We start from the raw sequence: 27,832 nt of genomic DNA, 5'->3' as shown, positions 1-27,832 counted from the left end.
GAATTAAGGACCAGAAGGGATATTAGTGGGACAGCTGGTAAAAAATTCAATAAACTCTATACATCATACATTTTTCAATGTTATTCACTTGGTTTTGATCATTGTATCATGGTTATAAGATGTTCATATTTGGGGATGATGGGTGAAGGATAAATGGAACTCTATTATTTTGTGAGTCTGAAAATTTTTCAGAATGAAAATTACAAAGAAAAAATTTAATGTTTCTTTATTTCTTCTCCATCCTGGGACTTTAGAGATACTCAACTCAATATTCCAGGAGGTTTTTCTCCTTCCTAGGTATTTAGAGTAGAGGGGAAATGGGTCCCTGTACCACAGAGTTATTTATTGAGTACAGTGAAAAAGAGGCCCAATGTGAATTTTCACATTTTATATGATTTTGATAAATGTGGTCCCCAAATAAATGTGGCTAGAGGATTTGGTAGAAGAGGAAAACAAACAAACAAACAAACAAACAGGAAAGGAGGCAGTAAGTACAGAGGTGGAGATGAGAAGCAGTGAGGAGCTGCTGGAGATGGGTTTGGGAAACAGTTCTTGACTAGGGAGGAAGGGGGGAGGGAGACAGTTGTGGGGGTAGGGAATAGCTATGAGTGCTATGAGAAGGGCTGAGTAGGGACAGAAAAGATTAAGGAGATGTTACTGGCATTATACATGTATGCTCTCCTTAGCATTTGCTTGTGAACCTGCAGTAGAGATGCTGATTTATTATTTTTTTTTGTTTTTTTCTTTTCTTTGAATATTACCCTATGCTGAGATTTATCCTTAAAGGGATTAGAAAAAACATGACCTAATAGTCCTAACCATTTACCTGGTAGACCTATGGCCCTTATGAAGAAAGGTAGTTTGCCCCCCCAAACCCAGACCCTTGAGGGACCAGGCCATATAGATCTCTGACGCTGGGTGTGAGCAGTGACCACAGTCAGTGACCCAAGAGCTGCTGGGAAGTGTGGCCTGGGCCTACCGTGGGGGCCTCTCATGGGTTGCTTTCACCTGCAGCATCCACTTGTTTCTTTCTAATCACTTTCAGGACCGGAAGCCAGAAATGAATCTGAAGAGACAAAAAGGTGGATGAATGAGCATTAGAGTCACTTCAAGTGCCTCTGGCATAAACACCTCATCGTGGGGCTCCTGGTGTCAGGAAAAATTGCAGAAGACTTTGACATGGCCAGGGAAACTTATCCTTGTGGGTTTCCTGCATCTTTCATCATCTGTGAGCTTTTTCCTCTTGTGTGCATTGTAGGTCGCTGATAGCAACAATGCAAATAACTGATTCTTGTCCTGGACCTGCAAATACATCTTATCCTGCAGAGTACAATTGGTCCTCCCATCGCCCTTGGGGAAGAAATCAGTTTCGCATCTCTGAAGCAAATCCCATTTTGGTATTCCTGATGGCCTGTATATGTGAGTGCTTTGAATTTGTTGGAATTTTTTTACTGTTTCCTCTTTAATTAACAACTTTAAAAAATCTTTGACAAGCGCTTATTTTATATGTATATGAACATCAGTATGTTCCCATATATGTATATAAGCATACATGTATATCATATATATCATTATATATATATATATATATATATATATATATATATATATATAAAATTCTGGAGAATGAGCAAATTTTTTGGAGTTTGCCAAGCTGTAGTAGATATTTCCCTCTATGTTATTTATTTTTCCTTGACCTAGTAAAGTAACATCTTGTTAGGCATTGTTCTTTAATAGCTAATACAAAGGGCCATCCCAATACTCTCTCTACAGTATGACTAAACATATTCACTTGAAATCAGTGTTTTGAGGACATCTTGTAGAATCCTTTAGACCAGCATTTAAAAATCACAAAGCTAGGAGCCTTAGCCATGTGTATCTGTTAATTTCTCTCCCCTACTTCCCCCACTTCCTCTGGTGTCCCATCTATTGTTGAGAATATAACCCTTATGTGAAGTTGAAGAGTGCTTTGAAATTCCATTTTGCCCTTCAAACTCAAAATTTCCTTCATTACAGGTATACCCTCATCTTGGCCTTACCTTTGTAAAGTACAGACTCAGCTGCTTCTTTTCTTCTCCTACTGGCTGCTTTGATCTTTTCTTCAGTAGCTTTGCATGCAGGTATTGGATGCGTTCCCTCTGCACGCTTGGGTAGAAGGATGCTGACACCAGGATTTTAAGTTGCATCAGGAAGGAGGACAACAGTCCTAGCACCACTAGTATCATAAGAATAATACTGAGAGGAACCCAGGTTTTAGACAGAAGGAGCTTTGGTTTAGGGATGCAGTTGGGTTCAAACAGAGATACGTTAAAGGGGGAATCATGAATGATGTTTTGAGTTCCTTGCTCCTGAAAGGAAAGAATAAAATCATCAAGATCCATGCCATTTCATACTCATTCCTCGTCTTTCTCGCTGCTGCCCTGCAACACATATCATTTGTCTTAAAATAGGAAGCTTTGGCAGAAGGAGCTGCCATGGTTCCTTTTGTGTGCTGGCATTGGAGAAAGGTGAAGGGGTGGGCTTTATCTGTAGCTACTGCAGTGTTTTCCAAAGTGGGTTTGTGGAAATATAGGTTTCCTTGAAAGAGGGTATTAAATAAGTTTGACTACTTGTCTCTTCTTTGGAGAGTCACGATGCCCATAAGACTGTTGAAGGCTCTGAGCAGAAGGCAGAGAAATCTAACTTCAGCCAGCAGTTATCCTAACATAGGTGATCGCATAACCCGTTTCTATGGAGCACCTGTGTCTACACCTTGGGGCATGTGGGACTAATGAAAGATGGTTTTAGCTCAGCTTGTAGTGTAGACCCTTAAGACCCAGTCATACCCTCCCCATCAGACCACAAGGTCACAAAGCTGCAGAGGCATTAAATGATGTTCTAAGTCAACATTCTAGAGCTTGGGGGTAAGGGAGATTATTCTTAGTGTAATAATACCAAGAATAGGTTTTACTGAAAGTGGCTCTAAAATCCTATATTTAGAGGTCTCAAAATAGGACGTTTTCTTATTTCTTGGATGCTCAAGAGGGGTGCATGCCTTCCTAAGAGAACGAATCAGTTACCTTCTGCAAAATGACACGAGGGCAGGAGATGACATTGAGTGGCCCAGCCAAGCCACCCGAAGGAGAAGCGGGCGCTGATTCAGCGCTTCCTTTTCTCTGACCCGAGAAAGTCATTTAATCTCTCGGTGGATTTGTTTTCTAATTTGGTGAAACAGGAATTAATGGACCAGATCCTGTCCGTGAATAAACTACTCCCAGTGTAAACTAAGCACCTTGGGGAGGGAGCATTAACCTAACAGACTGAAGTACTTAGTCAGTGATTATCACCCCTGCACCCCAGAGTCCTGGGGCCAGGAAGAGGGAAATGACTTCTCAGAAAGAAACCAACCACGCCCAGAGAACACCAGGCCCTTTGACCTACTCTAACACTTGGGTAGAACCTGGAAATCCCAAACCAGGGACCTCTATACAAATGTGAAGTGAAATCAGTAATTTCCCCAGCGCTGCGGCCAAGCAATGAAAGGTATTTGTGTTGCCTCTCCTTTTCTCTTATTAAGATAGTTTGCCTACAATTAAATGGAGAGATTTCAATCTCCAGAGCAAAGGCAGGCACTCTTTTTAAAGCTATTGAAGAAACAAGCACATCGATTGAGTCAGTGATGAGAAATCCTGCAATAAGAAAGCAGCGGGTGTTCGCTCTGGGGAGAAGTTATTTAGTCTAGGAATCTAAGCGGAGGCTTTGCCGTTGGGAGTCAGAGCTTCATAAAGATTGAGTCCACGTTTTTGCACAGGGTTGGTGGAGGGTAATATGGAAGACAAATGAACTCTCTCAAAATCCTGAGCAGTAGACTAAACGGTGCCCCAATGCTTTAAAATGTGTTTACCGCTCTCAAGTAAACAATTTGCCAAGACAGCACCAAGTAACGGACAGAGAACCTACTCTGGCATCAGATAGTCCTGAAAAGTTCATCTAGACCAGCGGTTCTCAGCCTGTGGGCCGCGACCCCTTTGGCGGTCGAACGACCCTTTCACAGGGGTCGCCTAAGACCATCCTGCATATCAGATATTTATATGACGATTCATAACAGTAGCAACATGACAGTTATGAATGTAGCAACGAAAATAATTTGATGGTTGGGTCACAACATGAGGAACTGTATTTAAAGGGCCAGAAGGTTGAGAACCACTGGCTTAGACACATGCTACGCACATAGTCGGTGCTCAATGAGCAGCAACTATGGCTATTTGTTCTTACAATGCACACCCATCCGGCTAGCTCAATTCAGGTCATTTCCCATCCTTCTTCGTTCTCCTCCCTCCTCTCTCCATCTTTCTTCTTGATCTAAAATTGTATGAAAGTGGGAAAGACATATTGGCAAAACCTTGAGCTGTTGTCTCTCTTCCTGCTTGACTTCTCCTTTGCAAACCGGAGGCAATGGGGGGACCAGGAGCCTCCAAGGGCTTCCTGGGGTAAGGGCAGGGCACTGCCAGTCTCAGGAAGGTGCTGGCAGCACAGTCCTTAGGCAGCCTCGTCCTCACATCTGGTCCAGCGCCCACTGTCCTGCTGCCACTGTGAGTGGACCTGGTGGCCTCCCCCACCAGGACCTGAGCCCCTCCATGGCAGACATCAGGGTCTAGAAATCTTTGCATCCCCAGGACCCAACACCCAAGAATGTATTTGTGAGGACATTGTCCTTGGAAAACTTCTGGGCCATTTTTCAAAGGTAGAACTTGGATATGTCCCCACCCCCACCCCCACCCACACCCCCTTCTGTCTAAAATGGTGAGAATTCACAAAACAGGCATGGGTGTTGACTGAGAAAGAAATGAGAGATAAGGAAAAAGATAAAGGGGGAGAGGGAGAACTGAGAGGAGTGGCTCAGTGGTTGAGTGTCGACCTATGAACCAGGAGGACACGGTTCGATCCCAGGTCAGGGGACATGCCTGGGTTGTGAACTCAGTCCCTGGTTGGGGATGTGCAAGAGGCAGCCAATTGATGATTCTCATCATTGATGTTTCTATCTCTCTCTCCCTCTCTTCCTCTCTGAAATCAATAAAAATATTTTTAAAAAAATAAAAAGAGAAACAGGAAGCAATTGGAAGGGGACGGGAGGGCAGAGGCTCTGACTAGCCAGCCCCAGGACCAAGCCTGTCTGAAAAGCTCCATTATCCACTCTGCTGCAGATCTCTGGAGCAGCAGGGTTCTCGTAATTAACTCGATTCTTCAGGGGATGCAGAGTGTTCAGAGTAATCAACTTTGAGAAGCGGCCAGGGTGAGGAGGGGCAGGAGCCTGGACGGCCCTGCTGAGCCAGAAGTAAAGGGGCGGGAAAGTGTGGGTGCAGAAGGAGGATCCCAGCCCAGAGAGAGATATGGAAAGTGGGGCTTCAAAGAAGGGTTTGCAGGTGACCCCCCCCCCCTAAAATTTCCCTAGCACCCAGCACCTGTGGAAGCAGCTGTTTGGGCTAGTGCACTCCGCCCCAGCATGAATCTCCTTTCCCTCTCTCTCTCTCTCTCTCTCTCTCTCTCTCTCTCACACACACACACACATGCTACACAAGCTCATGAGCACACATGCACACACTAGACATGTGCATGTCCCACCTAACTCAGCTTCACAATCTCTGGGTTATAAAAAAGTAAGACAAGTGTCTGACAACATGCAGATCCTCTGAAATGACCCCACTGAGAAACCTGTGTTTCAATGTGCGGCCTATGGACCACCTACTTTAAAATCCACAAGAAGTGCTTATTAAACGTGCTCCCTTGTTTAAAACTGAATCTCTGTCAACTGGGGCCTAAGGTGCTGCATTCACCCCAGGAAATTCTTCTGTTGTTGTTGTTGTCGTTTATCCTCTCCCCCAGGATATTTTTCCATTGATTTTTAGAGTGGGAGGGAGGGGGAGAGACAGAGAGAGAGAAACATCGATGTGAGAGAGACACATTAATTGGTTACCTCTCACACATGCCCCAACTGGGGCCGGGGATTGAGCCTGCAACCCAGGCGTGCACCCGTGGGTGCAATCGAACCCAGGACCCTTCAGACCGAGGGCCAATGCTCTGTCCACTGAGCCAAACTGGCTGGGGCACTCCCGGAAATTCTTTTTTTAAAATGTATTTTTTATTGTTGATAGTATTACAGATCCCAGGAAATTCTTAACACACTCAAGGTTGAAGCCACTGGCCTAAGCTGCCTAAAGAAGAAAAGTGTAGCTGGTTCCTTTTTGTTGTTGTTTTTCTAGACACTAGCAGCAGCTGTATTTTTTTGGTTATCGGCCCTTTTTCAATGACCTTCCTCTTTAAAAAATATATATATATATATTTTATTGATTTTTTACAAAGAGGAAGGGAGAAGGATAGAGAGTTAGAAACATCGATGAGAGAGAAACATCGATCAGCTGCCTCCTGCACACCCCCTACTGGGGATGTGCCCGCAACCAAGGTACATGCCCTTGACTGGAATCGAACCTGGGACCTTTCAGTCCACAGGCCGACGCTCTATCCACTGAGCCAAACCGGTTAGGGCTGACCTTCCTCTTAAACATGACACTGATGCATTAGGATCCCTCCTATGATTGAGAAGGACTCAGGCTGCCAAGAAAAGGCGGTATCATTCAGAGAAGGCACGCGCAGTCTGTGTGCACAGCGAGTCTGCGGAGAGAGGAAGGCAGGCCCTAAATCTGACCTGTCCGGTTCATGCCAGGAATCAACTTCGTGTTTCACCAGAGACTCCTCTTCCCACATTTCAGTGTCTGTTGACTATCGGAGGCTGAAAATGGCCCCCCAACAACCTAAGATTCTAATCCCCAAATCTGTAAATGTGGTTTATCTGGGGGAGGGGGAACTTTGCAGATCCCATTAAGGACCTTGAGATGGAGAAATTACACTGGATTGTCCTGGTGACCCTACTGCAATCACATGCGTCCTTTGAGAGGGAGGCAGAGGGAGAAGGCGATGTGAAGACAGATGGAGTGATGCAGCCACAAGCCAAGGAATGCCAACGGCCACCAGAAGCTGGAAGAAGCAAAGAGTGGAATCTCCCTTAGAAGCTGAAGGGCACGTGCTCTGCCAAAGCAGCTGATTTCAGCCCAGGGACGCTGATTTCAGAATTCTGGTCCCCAGAAGTAGAAGAGAAGAAATCTGTGTTGTTTTAGCCACTCACTTAGTGGTGATTTGTTACAGCAGCCACAGGAAACTAACACAGTGACCCAACATGTTCAGAATGATATGCTCTAACACAGGGACTTCAATTTACCCAACATCCGATGGGCTCCTTCTCCGTGCGAGGCACTGTACCAGGCGCCGGAGACCCAGAGGTGGTGAGACACTGCCCTGCCTTGTGAGGTTCGTGACCATTTTCAAACGGCCCAGCAAAGAGCCAGGATACCCCCGCCAGTGCCTGGGAGCGCCTACCTCCCTGTGCAGTTTCAAGTGAACCTCCAGCGATGGCAAGTTTTGAAAATGTCTGCTCACTGAGAAAATGAGCCGATACAGCAGAAAATCGACGGCTGCAAACAGCACCCAGAGGTAGAGATGGGTAAGAATGGGGAGGAAAAACAGCCCCAGGTTCTTCTTTTCCTTAGGCGTCAGTCCGAAAGATGGGATGACAACGTACTTCTTCCTTTCCTTCTTACTCAGCGGGAGGACGCAGGGCCTCTGTTGGTGCCTCTCCCCCTCATCGAACCGAACAAATTGTCTGGTGATGTAGACGTTTTCAAACTTCCGGCCACAAGGGTCCAGAAACCGCTTCATGAAGAGGCCCGTGCCGAGAAGCACCAGCAAGAGCCCCGCGAGGGCCAGTAGCTGCCGTCCCAGGGAGGACAACACCTCGGCCGCCGTCACCATCTGGTACAAGACCCCCACGACTTGGCCTTTGGTGTCATTTAGCTGTGCCTCCAGGGCTTGGCTGGGGCTGAAGAGAGAGACTGCCAGAGTCTGGTTCCAAGACACGAGGCCGTCAAATAGATCCAGGTGAGTGGCATGGCCGTAAATCCATTGGATGGCTTCAATATACCTCTGCAAAAGTGGCAGGTGAATGGAAAAGCTCTTGGCCCTTATGTTGCAAGTCATGCTGTCCAGGAGCCCTTTAAAGTTGTGGAAGATATTCCCCACGTGTCCAAAGATGACTATCCCCGTGCCGGCGGCAATCAGGGCGTTCCTGCCTTCACGCAGGCCACAGGAGAGGAAGAAGAGGGCCACGAAACACCTCCCGTGCTTGGAGCAGCACAGCAGAACCCAGGCGATCGCCCAGGAGATGGTGAAGACTAGGAACGAGGACAGAAACCAGGAGAAGGCCACCGAGAGGAGGCCCACCGAACTGAAAGCAACAAAAGAGCAAATTCCCAGATGTTGGAGGATGTCCACCCATCCAGGGCTTCTTGGAGACACATACATCCCCCAAAGACGTAGGAGGAGATGGGTGCCCGAGTTCCAGACCGCCATGCTCGCTGTGTCCCTGGAAATGAAAAAGAGACGGGGTCAGATGTTGCTTTTGAACGTCCTCTGTCACCTTGTGAAGGGCATGGGGGTAAGGCCATAATCCTTTACCCTTCTTGGTCCCCGCACCCCTTACAATGTGACTTTCCATGTTCTTCCATCAAGAGATGAGAGAAATAGTCCAGTTGGCCTGGCTCAGAGGATAGAGCGCTGACCTATGAACCAGGAGGTCACGGTTTGATTCCCGGTCAGGGCACATGCCTGGGTTGCGGGCTTGATTCCCAGTGTGGGCGTGCAGGAGGCAGCCAATCAATCTCTCTTATCATTGATGTTTCTCTCTCTCTCCCTCCCTCCCTCTCCCTTCCGCTCTGAAATCAATAAAAAAATATATTAAAAAAAAAAAGAGGTAGGAGAAATAGGATCCATCAAAAAATGGTGGGCTCCATTTCTTCAACCCTTGAGCTTGGGATGCCTTGTGACATGGTTGGCCAATAGAATGTGAGGAAAATGACAGTGTGCCAATCCTGAGTCCTGCCTTCCTCTTAGAGCCCTGCTACTAACTTTTTGACAAGTCCAGGTGTGTTTGTCTATTGCTGTTGTGGCAAGTTACCACCAACTGAGTGGCTTAAAGAAACACATATTTATTCTCTTTCAGTTCTAGAGGTCAGAAGTCTAAACTGGGTTCAAAGGGCTCTAGGGCAGGACCCATTTCTTTGCCTTTTCCAGCTGGTAGGGGCTGCCTCATTCCTTGGCTCATGGACTCTCCTCCATCTCAAAGCTAGCAATGCTGCATCTGCTTTCTTCTGACCTCTGCTTCCCCACCTTGTATCTTCTCTCTTTAACTCTAATCCTCCTGCCTTCCTCTCATAAGGTTCCCTGTGATGATCCTGGGCCCACCCAGATAACGCAGGAAAAGCTCCCATCTCAAGATCCTTCACTTAAGCCAGTGGTTCTCAACCTTCCTCATGCCACAACCCTTTAATACAGTTCCTCATGTTGTGGTGACCCCCAATTTCATTGTTACAAATTGAACATAAATTAAAGCATAGTGATTAATCACAAAAACAATATGTAATTATATATGTGTTTTCTGATGGTCTTAGGCAACCCCTGTGAAAGGGTCGTTCGACCCCCAAAGGGTTTGCGACCCACAGGTTGAGAACCGCTGACATAAGCACACATCTAGAGTCCCTTTGACCATGGAAGGTAACATTTTCACAGGTTCTAGGCATTCAGACACAGATATCCTTGGGGAGGGGCATTATTTAATGTGTCTTATATGGGTTGGGCTGCTGGATAATGAGGGACACATGTCCAATCTATTGCATCAACTCAGCCAATAGGTAGCTAACTGCTAGACCAGCTAGTCCCCAGCCAGTCCTCCGACTGATGACAGAAACGTGTACAATAATAAATGCTTATTTATTTTAAGCCACTAAGTTCTGTGCTGCTGGGTTAGCCAGTGCTTGTTACTCGATAAAAGCAGCAATACTGTATCATGGGTCTCAAAGGTTGAAACAATGCCTAGGCCGACGGACAGGCTGAAATCAATAAGCTGCACTAAGTATGGTCACTTTTTGGTAGCCATCTGTTTTCTTGTGCTCTCATCTTACAGACCAGAAAGCATACCAAGGGCATCTTCAATGTGGGACTGGATTGAGGCCACTGTATCTCCGCCCTGTTCCGTTGGGTCTCCCCCTCCTGCCCCTACCGCTGAGCGCAGTTCTCTCCCGAGACTCTTACAAGGGAAACGAGAATCTTTTGTCACTGAGTTAATTATCTTTTCTTTTCCCCAAGATCTGGCATAATTAAAATGAAGGTGCGATGGGGCTGCTACCACCCTGTCAATCATGCAGATTTAGGTCTGTGATGAACCTGGGCTGGCTTGGAACTATACGAAATCAATGAGAGATGTTTCTTTCTTGACTGACATAAATATCTAATGAGCATTAATGAGCATTATACCATATGTATGGGATTTGAATGAAGGCATTGATCAACTTTAAAACACTCTTGAATGAATAAATAAATAAATAAATAAATAAATAAATAAATAAATCTATCTATCTCATCTCACATAAGATAGGATGGAGCTGCATTTATGGAGAATCTCAATATGTCTGAGCCAGTGACTTACGCTCAGAGTGTGAGAGAGGCATCCAGACATTGGCTAGAGGGCGTGAACTGAGCCCCCTCAGGTGAGCAAATGATTCCCCATCTGGGTTCAGGCTAAATGGGGTTAATGGAGGGCAGAAACGAGATGGGGAAAGAGGCAGGTTAGAAACAAACCTGTGGCAATTTCTCCAGCCATGATCTAGAGGGCTTGCAGACCCCCTTCACGTAATCTGAATGGAAGTGCTCAGCACAGAAAGAGGTATGGGGAGAATTTAAGTGTTGAAGAAAGGTCATTACCATGTGGAATTGGCCTTATCAGAGATTCAAGAGAATGATCTTACTTTATGGGGAGAAAAGGGAAGCGGAATGGTCATTAGAATGAGGCCCAAGCAAAGGCAGGCAGTTCTTTTTTCCTGAAAGCTTGCTTCCATCCAGAATTGGGGTTGGTGTGAAGGTTGGCAGTGTTCCACGCACCCGTCCCCTCCCAGACCTCTCTGACCCTGAACTCGCCGATGGGCCCCTGTTCTCCTGGCTCTTTCCCAGCATCGCTGGTCCAAGCGAGATGAAACCTGCTTCACCGCGTGCATGTGCAGGAGGACCCAGCAGTCAGCAGTGAGCAGGCAGGGCTACCCACACCAGAGCAGGTCGGGAGGGGCTGCCTCTCCTCCTAAGTGTGTCACTATTCTCTCTCTCTGTCCTGGCTTTGGATTGGACCCGAACCATGATTTGACTAACCGACACTCTAATAGGTATCACTTGCCTCTTGTGTCCTGGTCACCTTACCTACAGCATCTGCCTGCGGCCTCTGGAGCAGTGATGGCGAACCTTTTGAGCTCGGCGTGTCAGCATTTTGAAAAACCCTAACTTAACTCTGGTGCCGTGTCACATATAGAAATCTTTTGATACTTGCAACCATAGTAACACAAAGACTTCTATTTTTGATATTTATTTTATATATTTAAATGCCATTTAACAAAGAAAAATCAACCAAAAAATGAGTTCGCGTGTCTCCTCTGGCACGCCATCACTGCCCTGGAGACAGGTGCTCACACAGGGCCACTGAGGCGGAGCGTGCTCACTGCAATGTGTCAGCGCTCGCACAGAGAGCAGGTGGCCCAGCGGGACTCAGACCAGGTCTCTCTGACGCCTGGCCAGCTCCCTGTCGCCTGCATCCTGCCCGGATTCCACGACTCGGTTACGTGACAGGACGCTCAGCTCACTGCGTACCTGCTGCCAACACATCCCACAACCGACCTGTGGGTCACAGCCCCACTTCCATCTGCTCAGTGTTTTCTCTCATCAACATAGCGGGCTCTGTAAGGGTGTGTCTCAAATCTGCAGCCTTTTCTCTAAAGCAAGCCTGAAGGCCAGTCCCAGCTGTTTTATTTTTCTCTCTTTCCCCTTAGGAGGCGCCATTTTGCTTGCTTCCTAAAAAAATTAATAATGCACATTTTAGATTCATTTTTTTTCCTTCTTTTGTACAGTGTGTCCTTGATTCAGATATTTCTCTGAAGATAAGAAACAGATTTATGGACACGTTAAAATGTGAACACTCGGCAATAAAATCTAATACCAGTTAAATAAGAGAGATGACTGCAATGTTGTCCTGCAAGAGGCACTTGTTTTCTTAACAAGCAACAGTGCTAATATCCTCCCCGTTGTTTCTGTGCTGAAAACAGCTTGTCACCAAAAGACACCAACACGGATGTCTTCGTGTCCCTTCAGATGCCTGCGGGCGGCTCCCTCTTGCTCCTGCGCAGGCGCAGTCACTGCTGCTTGTCATCTTTCTCCAGATACCCCAGTTCTTCCCTCTCCCGCGAATCAGGGTTTGGACAAGGTGGTTCTTTATTTCTTTCTCAACGGGACCAGCCCAGGACAGCAGCTCCGATACTCAGCTCTGTCCCCTCGTGCTTTCTGAGACCAGGGAAATGCTCTAGGTCTGTGCCGTGCAGCAGGCTGGGCACTAACCACGCATAAGGATTGAGCACTCGACACAGGGCTAGTGCCGCTGAGGAGGTGAGTTTTTAACTTTCTGTAGTTTTAATGAAGTGTCATGTAAGCCGTCTCCTGTGGCTGATGGCGGATGCCAGGCCAGCTGGTTTCCACGGGTGAGGAAGTGAAAGAGGCTAAGGGGCTGGCCCAGCCGTCCTGGTGTTGGGGGCGAGCTGGGAGTGAGCCCCTAGTTCTGCACCTTCGGTGACACACTTCCCAACACACATGTCTCACGGCTGACTTTTCATGAACCCCGTTCAAAAATCCATAACAGGGCTCCCGAGCTAAATGGAGCTCAATTTCCCACCCAACACGTTTGCCTTCAGGTTCCACAAAATACGTAAGTGGGGAAGTGGACAACGTATAGCTGTGCCTCTGTCCAAGAATTAGTTCAAGAGTCTTGATCATGGACAGTTAGCAAGTTGTTGACTGAGCGCCTGGCCACTGTTTCCACATCTGAGACACATTATTGTTCATCTTCAGAAACTCTGGACTATATCTAAACATTGTAGATAAGGAAGGCGAGGCTCAGAGAGGTTCAGGAACTTGCCGAAAGTCACACCGACTAAGGGGAAGAGCCAGGATTCTAACCCATGTTTAAGTGACACTGAAGGTTCAAGACGGGCAGCTTCTCAGACCCTCTTTAACATGATCCTCAAAGAGGAGCTTCCAAATTTGGTGGAAACACATTCCCAGAATCCCAGTCATGCATGCGTCCTGAAATGCGGATGCAGCGATGCCGGCAGGAGCTCTCCCCTCGCTGTCACCTGCGTCCGGTGCCCTCCCCCTGCCCTGCCAGCACACTCCCTGCGCCCTCCAGCTGGCTGCCGGTCTCCCTCCCGGGGTCAGGCCCACCCCAGGCTGCAGAGCCGTCTTCCTAACCGAGCCATCTGTCCCAGCGTCCGGGATGGGAGGCGCCTTCAGGGTTGGCCCAGCTCTGTTGAGCTCTGCCTGTGCTGAAAAGCCAGGGCAGTGTGGGCAGCACTCCGCACCGCAGCTGCCTGCGGGGGTCACACATGCCTTGGAGCGAAGGCCATCAGGAGACAGATACTTTTGGGGGGTGAGGAGGATGAGGCGATGGGCAGTGGAGAGCCTGGGCCCCAGTGGAAGCTCCTGAGCAGCAGCCCCCCCGCCAGCAAATTTTCTTCCAGGTGGTACAGAGACAAAGTTGTAGAGTTGCCAGATTTCCTGATTCTTTTTTTTTTTTTTTCAAGAAAAGCTGAAATCTAGATTTCTTTGGGTGACATCTGATTTTTTTTATTTTATTTTAAGTAGACTCAAATTATTTTTAAAACACTCTGGCTGATTGTGTCCACTGGTAGCCAGTTTGCAGCCCCTGGTCTTTGGGGAATCCTCACATGACTTCGTCTTCTCTCTGCCTCCCCTCCCTCCCCACCTTATCCTTCCTCTTCTCCGCGGATCTGAATTACCTTTCCCTCTTTTGCCCCTGGGACGTTTTAAAATCATGCTGCAGGCCAGTTTCCAGTCTCACGCATAAGGCTTTTCCTCTATGCCTTGGGAATATTTATTTTTGCCCCAAAAGCTCTGATTCTATTTTATTCACCTCTCTTGTGCTACTGGATTGAGCCCCTCCCTCCCTCTCCATTGCTTCTTCCAGCAGCTTCTGAAAGGCTCACCTGGTCCCTTTAACCTGCCGTTTCTCTTTATGTTGCCTCCATTACCAATAATTTTTATTGCCTGACTCAACATCCTTGTCTCCCGTGCATCGAATACCTGCTTCTTGCTTTTACCAACAGCATATCCCAGAGTCATTGCCACTTCCCTGCCTCGATCTCTAACCTGCACTTTGCACCATACATCAGTCGGCAGGGGGAGGGGGAGGACCACTCCGGAGTCCACAGGAGAGAATCGCAAGCTGAGGCCTGTCTCTCCCTCACGGGATGAAGGCTGTTCTGTGTGGCTGAGTGCACAGGAACAAGGAAAGGGACAGGGCTGGCGATGAGGAGCCATGCGGAACCTCGCAGCCTGTGTCTCCAGCCTGAGTGCACATTCACCTACTTTCACGCAGAGCTCAGCTGTTGCCATGGGAAACAGAAGTGGCCACGCTTCTCCATCAAGCCTGCACATGCTAGCAGGCAGCAGCTGCGAGGTGCACGCACAAGCTGGGAGGGGCATACACAGTGGGTTCGAGTGTTTTCCCCCCGGGGCGGAATGTCAGTGGCAGCAACAAAAGCCCAGGCATGGAGGTCATGGGCTCCCAGCCACCACCCCACCCCCAAAGTCACCCACGTTGTTAGGGAGTCAAGGGCACCAACATTTCCGAGCACCGTCCTTCAAGCACCCATCAACTCTCAAGGTGCAAAGAACCCATCCCTGCTTCACATACGAGGCCCAGGCAGCCGCCATGGCACTGGGCCCTGAAAAAACACCGAGGACCTCCGAGTGAGTGGCGCACCCGGCGCCTCAGGACTGGGGGATGTAGCAGATGCACATCACCGGGCTGCCCCAGCGCTGGCCAACCACAAGGACCTGGAGGGGAGGACCCTGGGAGCTGCCCTAGTGCTCCCCTGCCCACTGGAGGAGCACTCGCCTTGGCTGACATCCCGAAATTTCCAGGAAGTGAGACCAACTCATTCTGCCCCTGCACCCATGCAGAAGCCATTGGCTCACGTTCAGCAAGCCCAGATAGTCTGCAGACGCCCTGGGGAAAATCCACCCAGATGGGCACGCCCTCTATTCTTGAGGTGCTCCTCCAGCCCGCTCTGCTGATCCCCTGTGGGAACCTCATCTGAACCCACCAGCCTCTTTCACTGTCTTCGGGGCTTGATGGTGAAAGGGCGAGTCGTCGCGGGGCCTGACCACGCTGCTGGCGGCCTCGGGCACCGACTCCCCAGCCCACGGCGGGAGCCCGGCGCAGGCTGCCACCTGCCCGCTGCCCCCGGCGGCAGCAGCGGCGGCGGGGTGGGGCGCGTGCCCTCGCTCGAGGAGATGGAGGAGGAGGCAATCGCCAGCGCCCCCGGGAACGAGACGGAGGACGTGGACTTCCTGTCTGGGCTGGAACTGGTCGATCTGCTGGACCCCCAGCAACCGGACTGGCCCCTGGAGCCTGGGCTCAGCTCGCCCTTGGGGGGGCGAGGACGGCGCCCTCCATCTTCCCGGAAGCCCAGGCCCCTGCTGGCCACGCCCAGGATTTCTTTAAACTAACCAATGACAATCAAGGCACGTGCACGCCAGAGAGATGACCACATCCTGTGTAACAAGACCCGACTTGCGCCTGGCCAATCGGCGGGGCCCATAGTCCCCTCTCCTGCCCTCACTCCACCCCCCTTTAAAACCCCCTGTCCCATCAGGCCTCTCTCTCTCTCTCTCGGCTACTGGAGCTTACCGTTGCATCGGTGAGTGTGGCAGGGGAGCCAAACCTAGGTTTGAAATGAATGACTCTTTGCTTTTGCATCGGACTCGCTGGCTCCCTGTGGGGGTTCTTGGGAATCTTGAAATCTGGGCACAACAATGGGAATCCCATTTTAAAGGAAATGTGGACAAAGGACAGAGTGGAATAGAAAAGGGGCATCGGCAGGGAGGCCTGTGGTCCGGTCTGCCTTCCCCCAGAGCGGGCTGTGTGACCTTGGACAGGTCATTTCACCTCTCCAGACCTCAGCCCCCTGGGGCTGGCCCGGTGTTAAGGTTCCTGCCACCCAACAGTCTCTGAAATAAAGGAAAGAAGAGCGGCAGAGCTGGCCCCGGGTGCTGGCATTTCACAGCAGTCCCATGCCTGTAACTGGGGCAAAAGAAGAATAAAGCGTTTCTTGTGCTTTTCGCTTTTTCTTTCTTTTTAAAAAAATTCTTGCAAACTTATCATTTGATTGTGAACATCCTGTTCTCTCAGCCTGCCAAAATAGCTCGAGCAGGCGCCCGTTTGAGGCGGAATGAATCCCTCAGAACTTGGTTTTAATCATCCTTGCCTTGAGAAAGCCAGCAAGTGCCCGCCTCTGTGAAAGCAACCTTCACACAAGAAAGGAAAGATTAATGAAAGCTACCAGGTAAACAGAACGTTTACGGAACAGTTCAGTCCATCCTGTGCATGGCCCGGGGCGCTGTCCCAGACGGGCAGGGCAGCCCTGTCCCCACCACCGCCCCACCCGAGGCTGGGCCAACAGGGATTACTTCCCCCAAAGGCTGGGGAGAAGCTTAAGTCACCACAAGCTACTCTGTCAAGAGGATATTCATGCCAAGCTCTTCCCTGAAATGAGGGTATTCAGATCCCTCAGCCAGCATTACAAAGACTTTCTGATAATTTTGCAGGTAGGTAAACTGTCAGGGGCAGAAGAGGGGGATTAAAATACCCTCTGGCCTCAATTGTTTATTCTGCTGTACTAATATTTAACTTTTTCTTAGGGGGAAAAAAAAAGCCATTTCAAAAATAAGATTATCCTGAAAGTTTACTTACAGGTTCCTCAGGGGCTCTTCTCTATCTGTCCTTCCCAGGCTGTCCGTGTTGATAGAGGACAGGAAAAAAGGAAGCAGAATGACAAGAGGGTCACAACACCGTGAATCAACGGCTTTATTTCTCACACAAAGTGACTAAGTCACTTCGTATTGTCAGAGGGGAGAACTGGTGTAAAGGAACTACCGATTTCTATCTGGTATTTTTCCTCAGAACAGACATGATAGCGGATCATGAAATGGGACGTCTTCAAACACGAGGAGTACATTATGAAAACTCGGGTGGTCGGCCTCCTGCCCTCTTTCCTCTTCACTCGCACACTCCCCACATCACAGTCCTCACTGCACCCGCAGTCGGAGAGGCAGGCTGCGTGAAGGCACCACCTCTGCAGCGATGACCCCGGACTAGTGTAAAGTCCGTCCTGCCTCCCAATCTTGCACGGGACTCACCAGCCTAGAAACTGAGCTGCAAGTCAAGAGGACCAGCTTGTCTGGTTTCAGGGAACTCGGAAGGTCTAGTTCCACTAAACGGTCCTTCGCCTTTGGATTGAGACCCATACGATAGCTGCAAGAGCTTTTAATCTTAAAACCCGTGGGTTCCTGACAAAATGCAGATATCCCCGAGAAGAGTTGATATAAAGAAAAATATAAAATAAGTAATTGTAGAGAGGGGACCTTGAAAGCTCAAGGGAAGGCATGTGAACATTTGAAGCTTAGGAGACACAGCTAGCAATCAATAAACAATAGGGATCCAGTGATGGTCGCAGGCAAATGAACTTTACAAGAGAATCAGTGAGCGTCACTGGAGGGGAGTGAGTACAGGGGCGGGAAGCTGGGCTAGGAGGCAGGACCAGTGTATTGGTCAGGGTTCTCCAGAGAAACAGAACCACGGAAGAGTTGATATTGCAACTGGAATCCAAAGGCGGAGAGCAGGCAGAATTCCCTCTTTCCTCCGGAGACCTCAGTCCTTTTTCTCTAAGGCAGCGGTTCTCAGCCTTGGCTGCACATTAGAATCACCTGGGAATCTTTTTTTAAAAATCCTGACTTCTGGGCCTCATCCTCCGGAAATTCTGTTTCTTTGTTATGGGGCGGGGCCACAACATTAGTAACAAAGAAACAGAATTTCCAGAGGATGAGGCCCAGAAATCAGGATTTTAAAAAAAGATTCCCAGGTGATTCTAATGTGCAGCCAAGGCTGAGAACCACTGCCTTAAGGACTTCAGCTGATCGCAGGAGGTCCACCCACATTATAGAGGATAAACTGCACCATTCAGAGTCTTCTGATTAAATGAAGAGCATGGAGGTTCACAGGGAATGTGACTGGAGAAGTGAAAGGTCCCAGATAGATGTCCAGGTGGAAATATTCATCCTGTGACCAGCCGGGACCACGGGCCTGGGCTTAGAAGAAGACCCGAGGTGTAAAGACAGCTGAGAATTAGCCAGACGAGTGCCTGCAGCACAGCATGCAGGGCATTTCTGTTGAATTCAGCTGCAAACGGAAACTATGAAACCAAATGGATTTCCAGAGGGAGATGTGTGGAGAGAGAAGGGCAGAAGAGAGAACCTCGGCGTATTGTGTACTGGGCCACAGGGTGCCTTCCTGACACTCACAAGGTCGGGGTGGCTGCTGAGTCATGGAGCTCACAGAACACTAGGGCAGGCTCAGGAGCACAGCTGCCTCCGGGAAACTGGGAGGAGCCTCTAATGTGTGTGTGTGGCGGGTGGGGGTGGGGAGGAGGTAGGCAGGGAGGCATTTCAGACAGAGACAGCACAGGCAAATGCATGGAGCCCACTGAGACAGTTGCAAAAGTCTGGATGTGACTGCAGGGTAAGGCTAGCGGGTAAGCCTGCTGGGGCCACAGCCCTAACCGCCCTGCACACCGGGCTGATTTAGTCCTGATTTTAAGGGAAGAGAGCCTTCGAAACAAGGTGTTTTCATTCAAATAAGAAGGTCCAGACTGCAGTGTAGAAGCCCCACTGGGGAATCCAGATGCAATGCTGGGGTCCCAGGGAAGGAAAGAGTCCGGGAGTGGAGAATGCAGGGCAGGCTGGAGATCGTGAGGGTGGGAAGAATGGAATGGCCTTAGACTTTGGTGGTTAGGTCACTGGTTCTCTTGAAAAAGCCATTTGGGTGGGGGGTTGGGAGTGAATCGGAAGCTAGAGGGGAAAGTCAAGTCAACAAATACCTGGTAGTAATGCCGGGGGGTGGAAATGGAGAGAAAGAAGGCAATAGTAGAGACGCAAGGGTTTTGGTTTGGGGAAGAACAGAAAATTGCATAGGAGAAGGGACAGAGGAGGAGGTAGGTGAGGAGAAAGGAAGAAAAGCTGCTGAGGATGGTCTCAGCTCTCGGAGGAGAGGAGAGGGAACCTTCAAAAAGAAGGAGGGGGGGCGGCAACAGAGGTTGTGGTTTGAGGAGAGTAACTCTGGGAGCAGCTGCTAGAAGCAGCCCTGGTGACAAGGAGGTCCCCAGCAGGGGCCACGGGGGTGCCAGTGAGTACGGTTTTGAAAGCCCCAAGCTTTGGAGTGGGAGAAAGTGGCTAAGTGGGCCTTGGAGACTCCAAAAAGTGGGGGCACAGGTTAATGTCAAGGGGCTGGGGTGTCCGCAGAGCAGGTAAGCTTCAGCTGTTGCTGCGAGGTTTCTTTCCTGGCTCCCGGTGAACTTGGAGGATGGAAACACTGTCCTCAGCTGGGGATTTTCACCGGATTCAGCTCCTTAATGGCTTTGAAAGTCTGCGGTTAGTGGGCGGGACTCGGAGAGTGCCTGTATTCCTCAGATACATAGCTTCCGGACAGCAGTGGTGGAGAGGGTCTGATATGCAGGAACCATCCCGATCCTAACGCCAGGGCCCGGTGGCCACCAGCCAACCGAAGTTGGGTCCTGAACCTCCAGGAGTCTCTGGGATGCTGCCTGGGGTGGTCAGTCATGCTGACATTTTACCGAAGAAGTGAGTTTTGATTTGATGAGTAAGGAAGCATGGCTAATCCAAGGCTCACTCCTGACTGTGACTCATCCAGGCCGGGATCCCTCTGAAGAACAGAGACAGGGTGAGGGTGTTTGTGAGGCTGCGAGGCCCGGCCTGGACATTTAGGAGCTCTTAACCCCTTAAACGTTATTGTAATGTTTTATGAACAACCTAGTAGAGGTAATAAACTTCATTCATATGTTGAAGGAATGATGCGAGAATTCCAGGCCATCTCTACTCTAAAATTCTGTCCTGTTAATTCAGGGTGACATTCCCAGGTCTACTGTTCTCAGATCCTCCAAGTGACAGACCTTGACCACTTCTGCTATTTCAACAGAAGTCTTCCAGTGCTTCCCACCCCCTTCTCCGCTGAAGCCACTTCTCTCCCCAGCCCCACCCCCCTTGCCTTTTTGTCCCTTCTGGGACCTTGTCTAGCTCCATCAGCTTTGTCTCCTGTTCAAGTCTATTTTTCAAACATAACTGTGCACCAGGCCTGGGCAAGATCCCAGGGTTCCCCTGATGGCAGATGCATGACCCATGTCTGGCTGTTAAGACAGATGCACATGTAAGGGCGTCTACACCAGGAACAAAGAAGTTATCTAGTAAGGTTTGTGCAAACACTGAACCCTTTCAGGGGTAGAGGATAGAGTGAGGGAGAACCGGAGAGGAGCGAGAGGGTGAGGCCAAGTTCACTGACTGGAGAAACTGGGAGGGGAATGAGTCAAGCCCCAGGGTCCTAGAAGTGCCAGGGTCTGGCTCAGGTAGATGTTCTTCCCACCTTCTCCCCAGCCTTCCTTGCAATCAGACCATGGGTATGGGCTCAACCCTAACCAATGGGGAACAAAGGGAAGTCTTGGAGGAAGTTTTTAGCCTTCTTAAAAGGACACGCACGGGAGGAAATAAGTGCATCTTCATTATACCGGCTCTGCCTGCCTGCGACTTTTAGAAGAGCTGCAATCATTTTGGTAACATGAGGGAAAGCAGAGGCAAGATATGGGAAGCATCTGGGTCCTCGGCAGCATCTGTAGCCGCTGAACAAATCCTCTCCCCTCTGGCCCCAGACACCTGGCATGAGAGAGAGTAAATATCCCAATTGCTCAGCCACTTTTAAAAAATAAACCTTACTTTTTGTTCTTTTTCTTTTTTTAATCCTCACCCGAGAATATTTTCCCATTGATTTTTAGAGAGAGTGAAAAAGAGAGGGAAAGACAGAGAGAAATATTAATGTGAGAGAAACACATGGATTGGTTGCCTCCTGCACGAGCCCCAACTGGACCAGGGAGGAGCCTGCAGCCGAGGTATGTGCCTGTGCCCTTGACTGGAATCGAACCTAGGACCCTTCCCTCTGCAGGCCGACGCTCTACCCACTGAGCCAAATCAGCTAGGGCTAAACCTTAATTTTTAGAGCAGTTACAGTTTCACAGCAAAATTGAGCAGAAGGCACAGAGATTTCTCATGTATACCCTGTCCCTCACATGCACAACCTCCCCCACTATCAACATTCCCCACCGGAGTGAAAATTTGTTATGATGGAGGAATCTACATCATAGATTGATACATCATAATCACCCATAGTCCGAAGTTTACATCGCAAATCACTGTTGGCGTTGTATGTTCATTGGGTTTGGCCAAACGTGTAATGACTTGTGTTCAACATTATAGGGGGTATTCAGTCATTCAGAGTAGTTTCATTGCCCTTGATATCCCATGTGCTCTGCCTACTGATCCTTCTCTGCCCCGTAACTGCTGGCAACCACTGCTCTTTTACTGTCTCCAGTTTTGCCTTTTCCAGAATGTCATATAGTATAAAGCCTTTACAGATGAGCTTTCTCCACTCAGTAATATGCACTTAAGTTTATTCCATTTCCTTTCAAGGTCAAGTCACTTGTAAATACACCTTTATTAAGGTGTAATACAATTATACATATTTAAATCATCATCACAATCAAGATAGTGACCATTTCCACCACTCAGAAGTTTCCTATGTGCATCACTGTGTCCTCTTCCTCCCACCCCACCCTCAGGCCACCACCAATCTGCTTTCTGCCACAATAGATTAATTTATATTTTCTAGAATTTCATAGATGGCACCATAGAGTATACACTCTTTTTTTCCTTTTTGTCTGGCTTTTCTCATGCAGTGTAATTATTTGAGGATTAATCCATGTTGTTTCAGGTATCAATAGTTATTGCTACTAGTATTCCATTGTTTGACATACTACAATTTATCTATAAACCTGCTGATGAACATTCAGGTTATGTCCACTTTGAAGACATTAAAAATAAAACTTCTAGGGACTGTTCTGCCCAGATTTCAAGATCCCCAATAGACCACACCAGGGAGCCACCTGTGTCCGATGCAAAAGCAAAGAGTCTTTATTCGAACTAGTTCGGCTCCCGGACCACACTCACCGATGCAATGGCAAGCCAAGTGGCAGAGAGAGGGCTAGCCCGGTGGGAAGAGGAGTTTTATAGGGGGGTGGAGTAAGGGGAGGAGAGGTGACTGTGGGCCCTGCCGATTGGCCAGGTGACATAGGATGTGGTCATATCTATGGCACGCACCTCCCTTGATTGTCATTGGTTAGTTTAAAGAAATCCTGGGCGTGGCTAGCAGAGGCTTGGGCTTCCGGGAAGAAGCCTTGCCGAGCACATGGCTGCTAGGGTAAGATGGAGGGCGTAGCCCTCGCCCTCTCAGGGACATTTGAATACACGTCTTTGTATGGGCACATGCTTTCGTTTCTTTTGGAAAGATACCTAGGAGTGGAATGGCTGGGTCATACGGTAGGTAGATGCTTATCCTTTAAGAAATGGTCAGCGTTTCTAACGTGGCTGTACCGTTTTACTTCCCCTCCAGCAGAGGGTGAGTTTCACTTGCTTCATGTCCTCACCACCGTCTGGTGGGGTCAGTCTTCCTCATTTCACCCACTCTGAAAAGAGGGTGCAGTGGTGCATCATTGTGGCTTTGCATTTGTCTAGTGACTAATGATGTGGACATGTTTTCATGCAGTTATTTGCCATCCCTATACAGGGGGGCCTTGACTTACGAGTTTAATTCGTTCCGAGACCGAGCTCGTTAAGGAGCTCCTTAACTCAAATTACTCTGTCAGCTCCATGCAAAAAATCGGCGGAGAGACAGCTGGTATCTCAAAAAACGCGTGCGTCGGGACACTCGTAAGTCAAGGCCCCACTGTATCTTCTTTGGTGAAGTGCCCGCACCTGTCTCTGATTACTAGGCATCCCGGTTAATAATGCGGATTCTTTTCAGTAGATGGCGCTACACATATGTTGATATATATGTGATTGGATATGTATGCTATTTTGTTGTATTGACAACAAGCTTCAAAACTTCATATGTCAAATTTTCTGAAGGTGTTAACATCATAGATATTTTTACGCTTAAAAATGTCAAATTTCGTGCCCCCAAAAAAGCACATTTGCGGGAAGTTTTAATTCATTACTTTATTTTGAAGAAAAGCGCTGCTGAAAGTTATCATATACTTCGGGAAGTTTATGGTGAACAGGCTCCATCTCAAGATACTTGTGAGCGCTGGTTTCAATGCTTTAAAAGTGATGATTTCGATGTGAAAGACAAAGAGCGTCCAGGTCAACCGAAAAAGTTTGAAGACCAACAATTACAAGCATTATTGGATGAAGATGTGTGTCAAACTCAGAAACAACTTGCAGAAAGATTAAACGTTGCTTGTTTGCTGAATCGAACCCAATTGTTTGCTAATTTCTGATTGTTTACAAGCAATGGGAAATACTTTAAAGGAAGGAAAATGGGTGCCACATCAACTGAACGAAAGACAAATGGAAAACCAAAAAGTCATCAGTAAAATGTTGCTTCAACGGACGAAAGAAAGTCCTTTTTGCATCGAATTGTGACTGGCGATGAAAAGTGGGTTTATTTTGAGAATCCCAAATGCACAAAATCATGGGTTGATCCAGGTCAACCATCAACATCGACTGCAAGGCCAAATTGCTTCGGAAAGAAGACAATGCTCTGCTTTGGTGGGATCAGGAAGGTGTGGTGTATTATGAGCTTCTAAAACCAGGTGAAACCGTTAACACTGATCGCTACCAACAGGTTAATAATGTGGATTAGCTAATAACCGGTAAATAATGCAGATTTTGTAATCAAAGAAAACACGATAATTTCAAGAGTGGCTTCTTGTTCGCTACTTTTGATCTCAAGTACCACTAAGGCACCAAAAGCCTTAGGCATAAGGGCAGGGCAGGGAGGCTGGGCTGCGGGCAACTCCGACCCCCTCACCACCCCAGCTCAGTCTGCGAGCCTCCGGCCACTGGACTTCTCACCCGCTTTTAGAAACCACATTCTGTCAAGAGGAATGAAAAATTTACATAAAGATTGCAACATAAGATTGAAATAAAAGATTTGTTTTTCATCTAGTCTCTGTAACCGCCCCCCCTCCCCTACACACACACACAGTTATTCACTTGCTACTACTAGATTCTTTTTTTTTTTTTTTTTTTGCAAGTAAGCAGGGAGAAAGAAATGGAAATGTCTTAATCTCCTTGTTCCTTCTCTGTAGGCTCACTCTGACTGGCCTTCCTCCATGTTGTGAAAAGAGCCAGATTTAGAAGAAATATTACTTCAGCTCTCAAGATGGAAAAAACATCTAGCCAGGAGGCAGAGACTCTGGAAAATTGCTAATAAGTTGTTACTGCCTGCTATTTAAAGGATCCATAAGATAAGGCCAGCAATGACTGATGGAGGGCCTTGTGCTTTGAGGACTGATGGGGGAAGTGGCGCCTACCAGCTCAGAACAGTCTCTGGCTGGGGCGGCACTGGCCCATGCACCTCGTCAGCAGAGCCCAGCAGCTCCATTCATTGCCCGAGGATCAGCAGTTATTAATGGTGGTTATGAATAATTAAATCAAATGGCATGACTGGGCGAGTTCAGGTATCAGGGGAGTTGCCTGATTTGTGTCCACAGCATTGAGAAGGCACCAACATGCCTCTTCCGTGACTTTATTTGTGATGCGGGCACGGGGCAGAACTGGGGTTAGGAGGTGGAGCCCGGGCATGCAGCTGGCTCAGCCTCCACTGCAGCCCGGCCCAGCTCATGCATCTTGTTCCTTGAGACCTTCCCTTCCCTCCGTAGGTGGCCCTGAGGGCGGCAGCCTGGGCCCCACAGCCAGATGGACGCCTGGACCAGGCTCTGCTGTGGGACACACCTCTCTTCCAGCCAGCAGACCTTCCCAGATCCTTGTCTCCAGCAGCCTGACCTGTCAGTCACACAGTCTCTGCCCATCTTCTCCCTTTGTTTCTGGGTGTCAGTCACACCTGCGGAGAGGCCGGGGTGGGACCCCAACGTGCCCCAGGAGCCTTGAGAGGGAGCTGAAAGTTCTGCCCACTCTCCCCACCCACCCCCAATCCTTAGAACCACCCGAACTCCTGGAACAGACCACATCTTTCTGCCCTCCACCCCCTCAACGCGTGGAAGTGTTTGCATTCTCAGGGATCAGCGCGGGGGAATCAGCTGCCCCCGTAACAGCGAGTGGGCTGCAACGTGGGGGGCCAGGGCTGTGGAGCCTGAGTGGGCAGGAAACTCCGGCATCTGGACTTGCCTGAGGATGAGGCATCTTTGGGCAAAATGACCAAACAAGCAAGTCATGGCGGCGCCCTTGTCATTCCCTCCTCAATTACTTGCCCTAAAGCCCTCCTCTGATGCCTCTCTCTTCCACTCGGGGGAGCTCTGGATTCTGCTGCTGTCTTTCCCAGGACCTGCTGAGGCTGTGGCTGGAAAATGGCCAACATCAAAGGCTCTGGCAGCTTCTCAAATCCCCCGAGGGTGTCTGTCTGGTCTGCTGGGAACAATGCTGATGTACCCTTGACCAAGCAAATTCAGCCTAAAATGCCTGCTCCCCAGGTGATGGAACTAGACCAGTGGTTCTCAACCTTCTGGCCCTTTAAATACCGTTCCTCCTGTTGTGACCCAACCATAAAATTATTTTCGTTGCTACTTCATAACTGTAATGTTGCTACTGTTATGAATCGTAATGTAAATATCTGATATGCAGGATGGTCTCAGGCGACCCCTGTGAAAGGGTCGTTCGACCGCCAACGGGGTCGCGACCCACAGGTTGAGAACCACTGAACTAGAGCCTGAACAGAGAGAATCAGGCAGGCAAAGGTCTGGCCTCCTTAAGGGGGGGTGTGGGGCATGGCAGGCCCTGGGAGAGGTTGGGTGGCCAGTGGCACACATGGAAGTCTGCCCAACTCACAGTCCCAGCCCGGCCTTCAAGACACCCACACTCCTGAGGTTCAGCAGACACCACCCTGCAGGCCAAGCGCAGCCCGCAGCCCCGGGGTGCCCGCAGACTGCCAGGCAGCACTTCCACACCGTGGAGCAGCCACTCACGTGGGCGGCTGACCATGTGCCGCAAAGCCCGTGCGGGGAACGCAGAGGAGCCGCCGACAGCTGCGTGTCCTCCTGCGTGGGGACCTTCTTGTGGGGCAATTTATCCAAACATGCCCAGCAGCGGGCCACGCAGGAGGCAGCAGGCGCAGGCTCTGCTCCGATCCTGCGGCCCTTTGCCGTGGGCAGGGGCACAGAGTGGGGAGGTGGCTGGTCCCCCGGGGTGGAACTGGTGGCTGAGCATTTCAGGAAGGAGCGCTGCCATCCACACTTGGCCTGAAGGTGGCAGCGCCCCCTGGGTCCGGAGCGGCGGGGAAGTGCCTTCCCTGCAGCCTGGAAAGTAGGCCAGCTTCCCTCCCCTGGCCGGGCGCCAGCCCTCGGAGGTTATGCAACCGTCTCACCTCTGTTCTCAGAGATTCGCTGCCGGAACCATCCACACACGCACCACTCCCCGGCCTGGAATGGCACGGAGGGAGCGGCCCCTGGCAAAAGCCATCGTCACCTCGAGGGGCCTTGCAGGCAAGTGTGCCCTCAGGAGGCAAGTCGATGTGGCTCTGAGCCCCTGCCAGGCCACCTGCTAGCCGACTGGCCTTGGCCCAGTGACTGTCCCTTCTAAAGATGACCATCGGCATTCCCGCGATTTCCTCCCTGCCTGCCCGCCCTCCTCAAACAAGCCAGGAGTCACCAGGCCGGATGGGGTGGAGGGATATAGGATGGAGCCTGTGAAGGGACGGAAGCACCCGCTGTCCATCAGAAGCTAATTCTGTGGGTACCAGGCAGTTGACATCTGGTGGACCCAGCAGTGTGCGACTGAGATGCAGGGCGCCCCCGCTGGGCGTGCTGGGGACTGCAGCTCCAGCCTCTGCACCCCGGCCAGCCCAGGAGGGACTAACAACAGTAAGGATGACAGCCACCACCTGCGGATGCAGGCTGTGTTGTGTGTCCGGCACTCGCCCAGGCAATTTGTATCCATTGACTCATTTAATGCGAATAACCGCCCTGCACTGGTTGGTACCCAATTTAATAGACGAGAAACCGAGGCACAGAGAAGCTGAAGAACGTGCCCAAGGTCACACAGCTGGTAAGCGGCCGTTCTGAATTCAAACCCAAGGCAAGCTCAGCTCCAGGCGTGCTTTCCAAGGCTAAACTGAGGTGCCTCTTAAGGATACAGTCAGCACCGCTGTTGGCAGAGGCCAACGCAGAATCCTGGAGGAACGGTTATCAGGCATCAGAGTCGTTCCGTGTATAGAGCACAGGTCTCTGTCCCCTGGCCACCCGATGTCGAATGGATGCTCGAGAGCCAGGTGTCAGCCGGTAGAGCTAACGGGCAGCCCGCCTCTGAGACCGGGGGAGCTTGTTCCCAGGGGGTCAGGCCCCTCCGGTGCCCATTCCATCAACACCACGCTCTTTAATTGAGTCCCAAACCCTGAAATAGAGCAGCACAGGCCCCCCGACAAAACATCGCACCCCGGGGAGACCAGCAGCGGAATGAGAGCAGCCTACCCCCGAGGGTGGGAGCTGCAGAAACATTAGGATGGAAA

The 27,832-nt window shown here is 49.6% G+C and overlaps 1 protein-coding gene across 1 annotated transcript; it reads right to left on the bottom strand.

Annotated features, from left to right (window-relative positions):
- Positions 1-752: 752 nt before the first annotated feature.
- Positions 753-8,439, bottom strand: DCSTAMP (dendrocyte expressed seven transmembrane protein; the record flags this gene model as incomplete). The annotated part of the gene is made up of 3 exons (XM_081111523.1): positions 753-1,066; positions 2,040-2,348; positions 7,411-8,439. 3 exons carry the CDS (start codon positions 8,437-8,439, stop codon positions 992-994), a joined length of 1,413 nt encoding a protein of 470 aa, XP_080967649.1. The 3' UTR covers positions 753-991.
- Between the last annotated feature and the right edge of the window lie 19,393 nt (positions 8,440-27,832).

The sequence above is a fragment of the Myotis nattereri genome, assembly GCF_964212035.1.
Source record: "Myotis nattereri genome assembly, chromosome: 17".
Lineage (NCBI taxonomy): Eukaryota > Metazoa > Chordata > Mammalia > Chiroptera > Vespertilionidae > Myotis > Myotis nattereri.
This window is presented reverse-complemented; position numbering and strand designations above follow the sequence as displayed.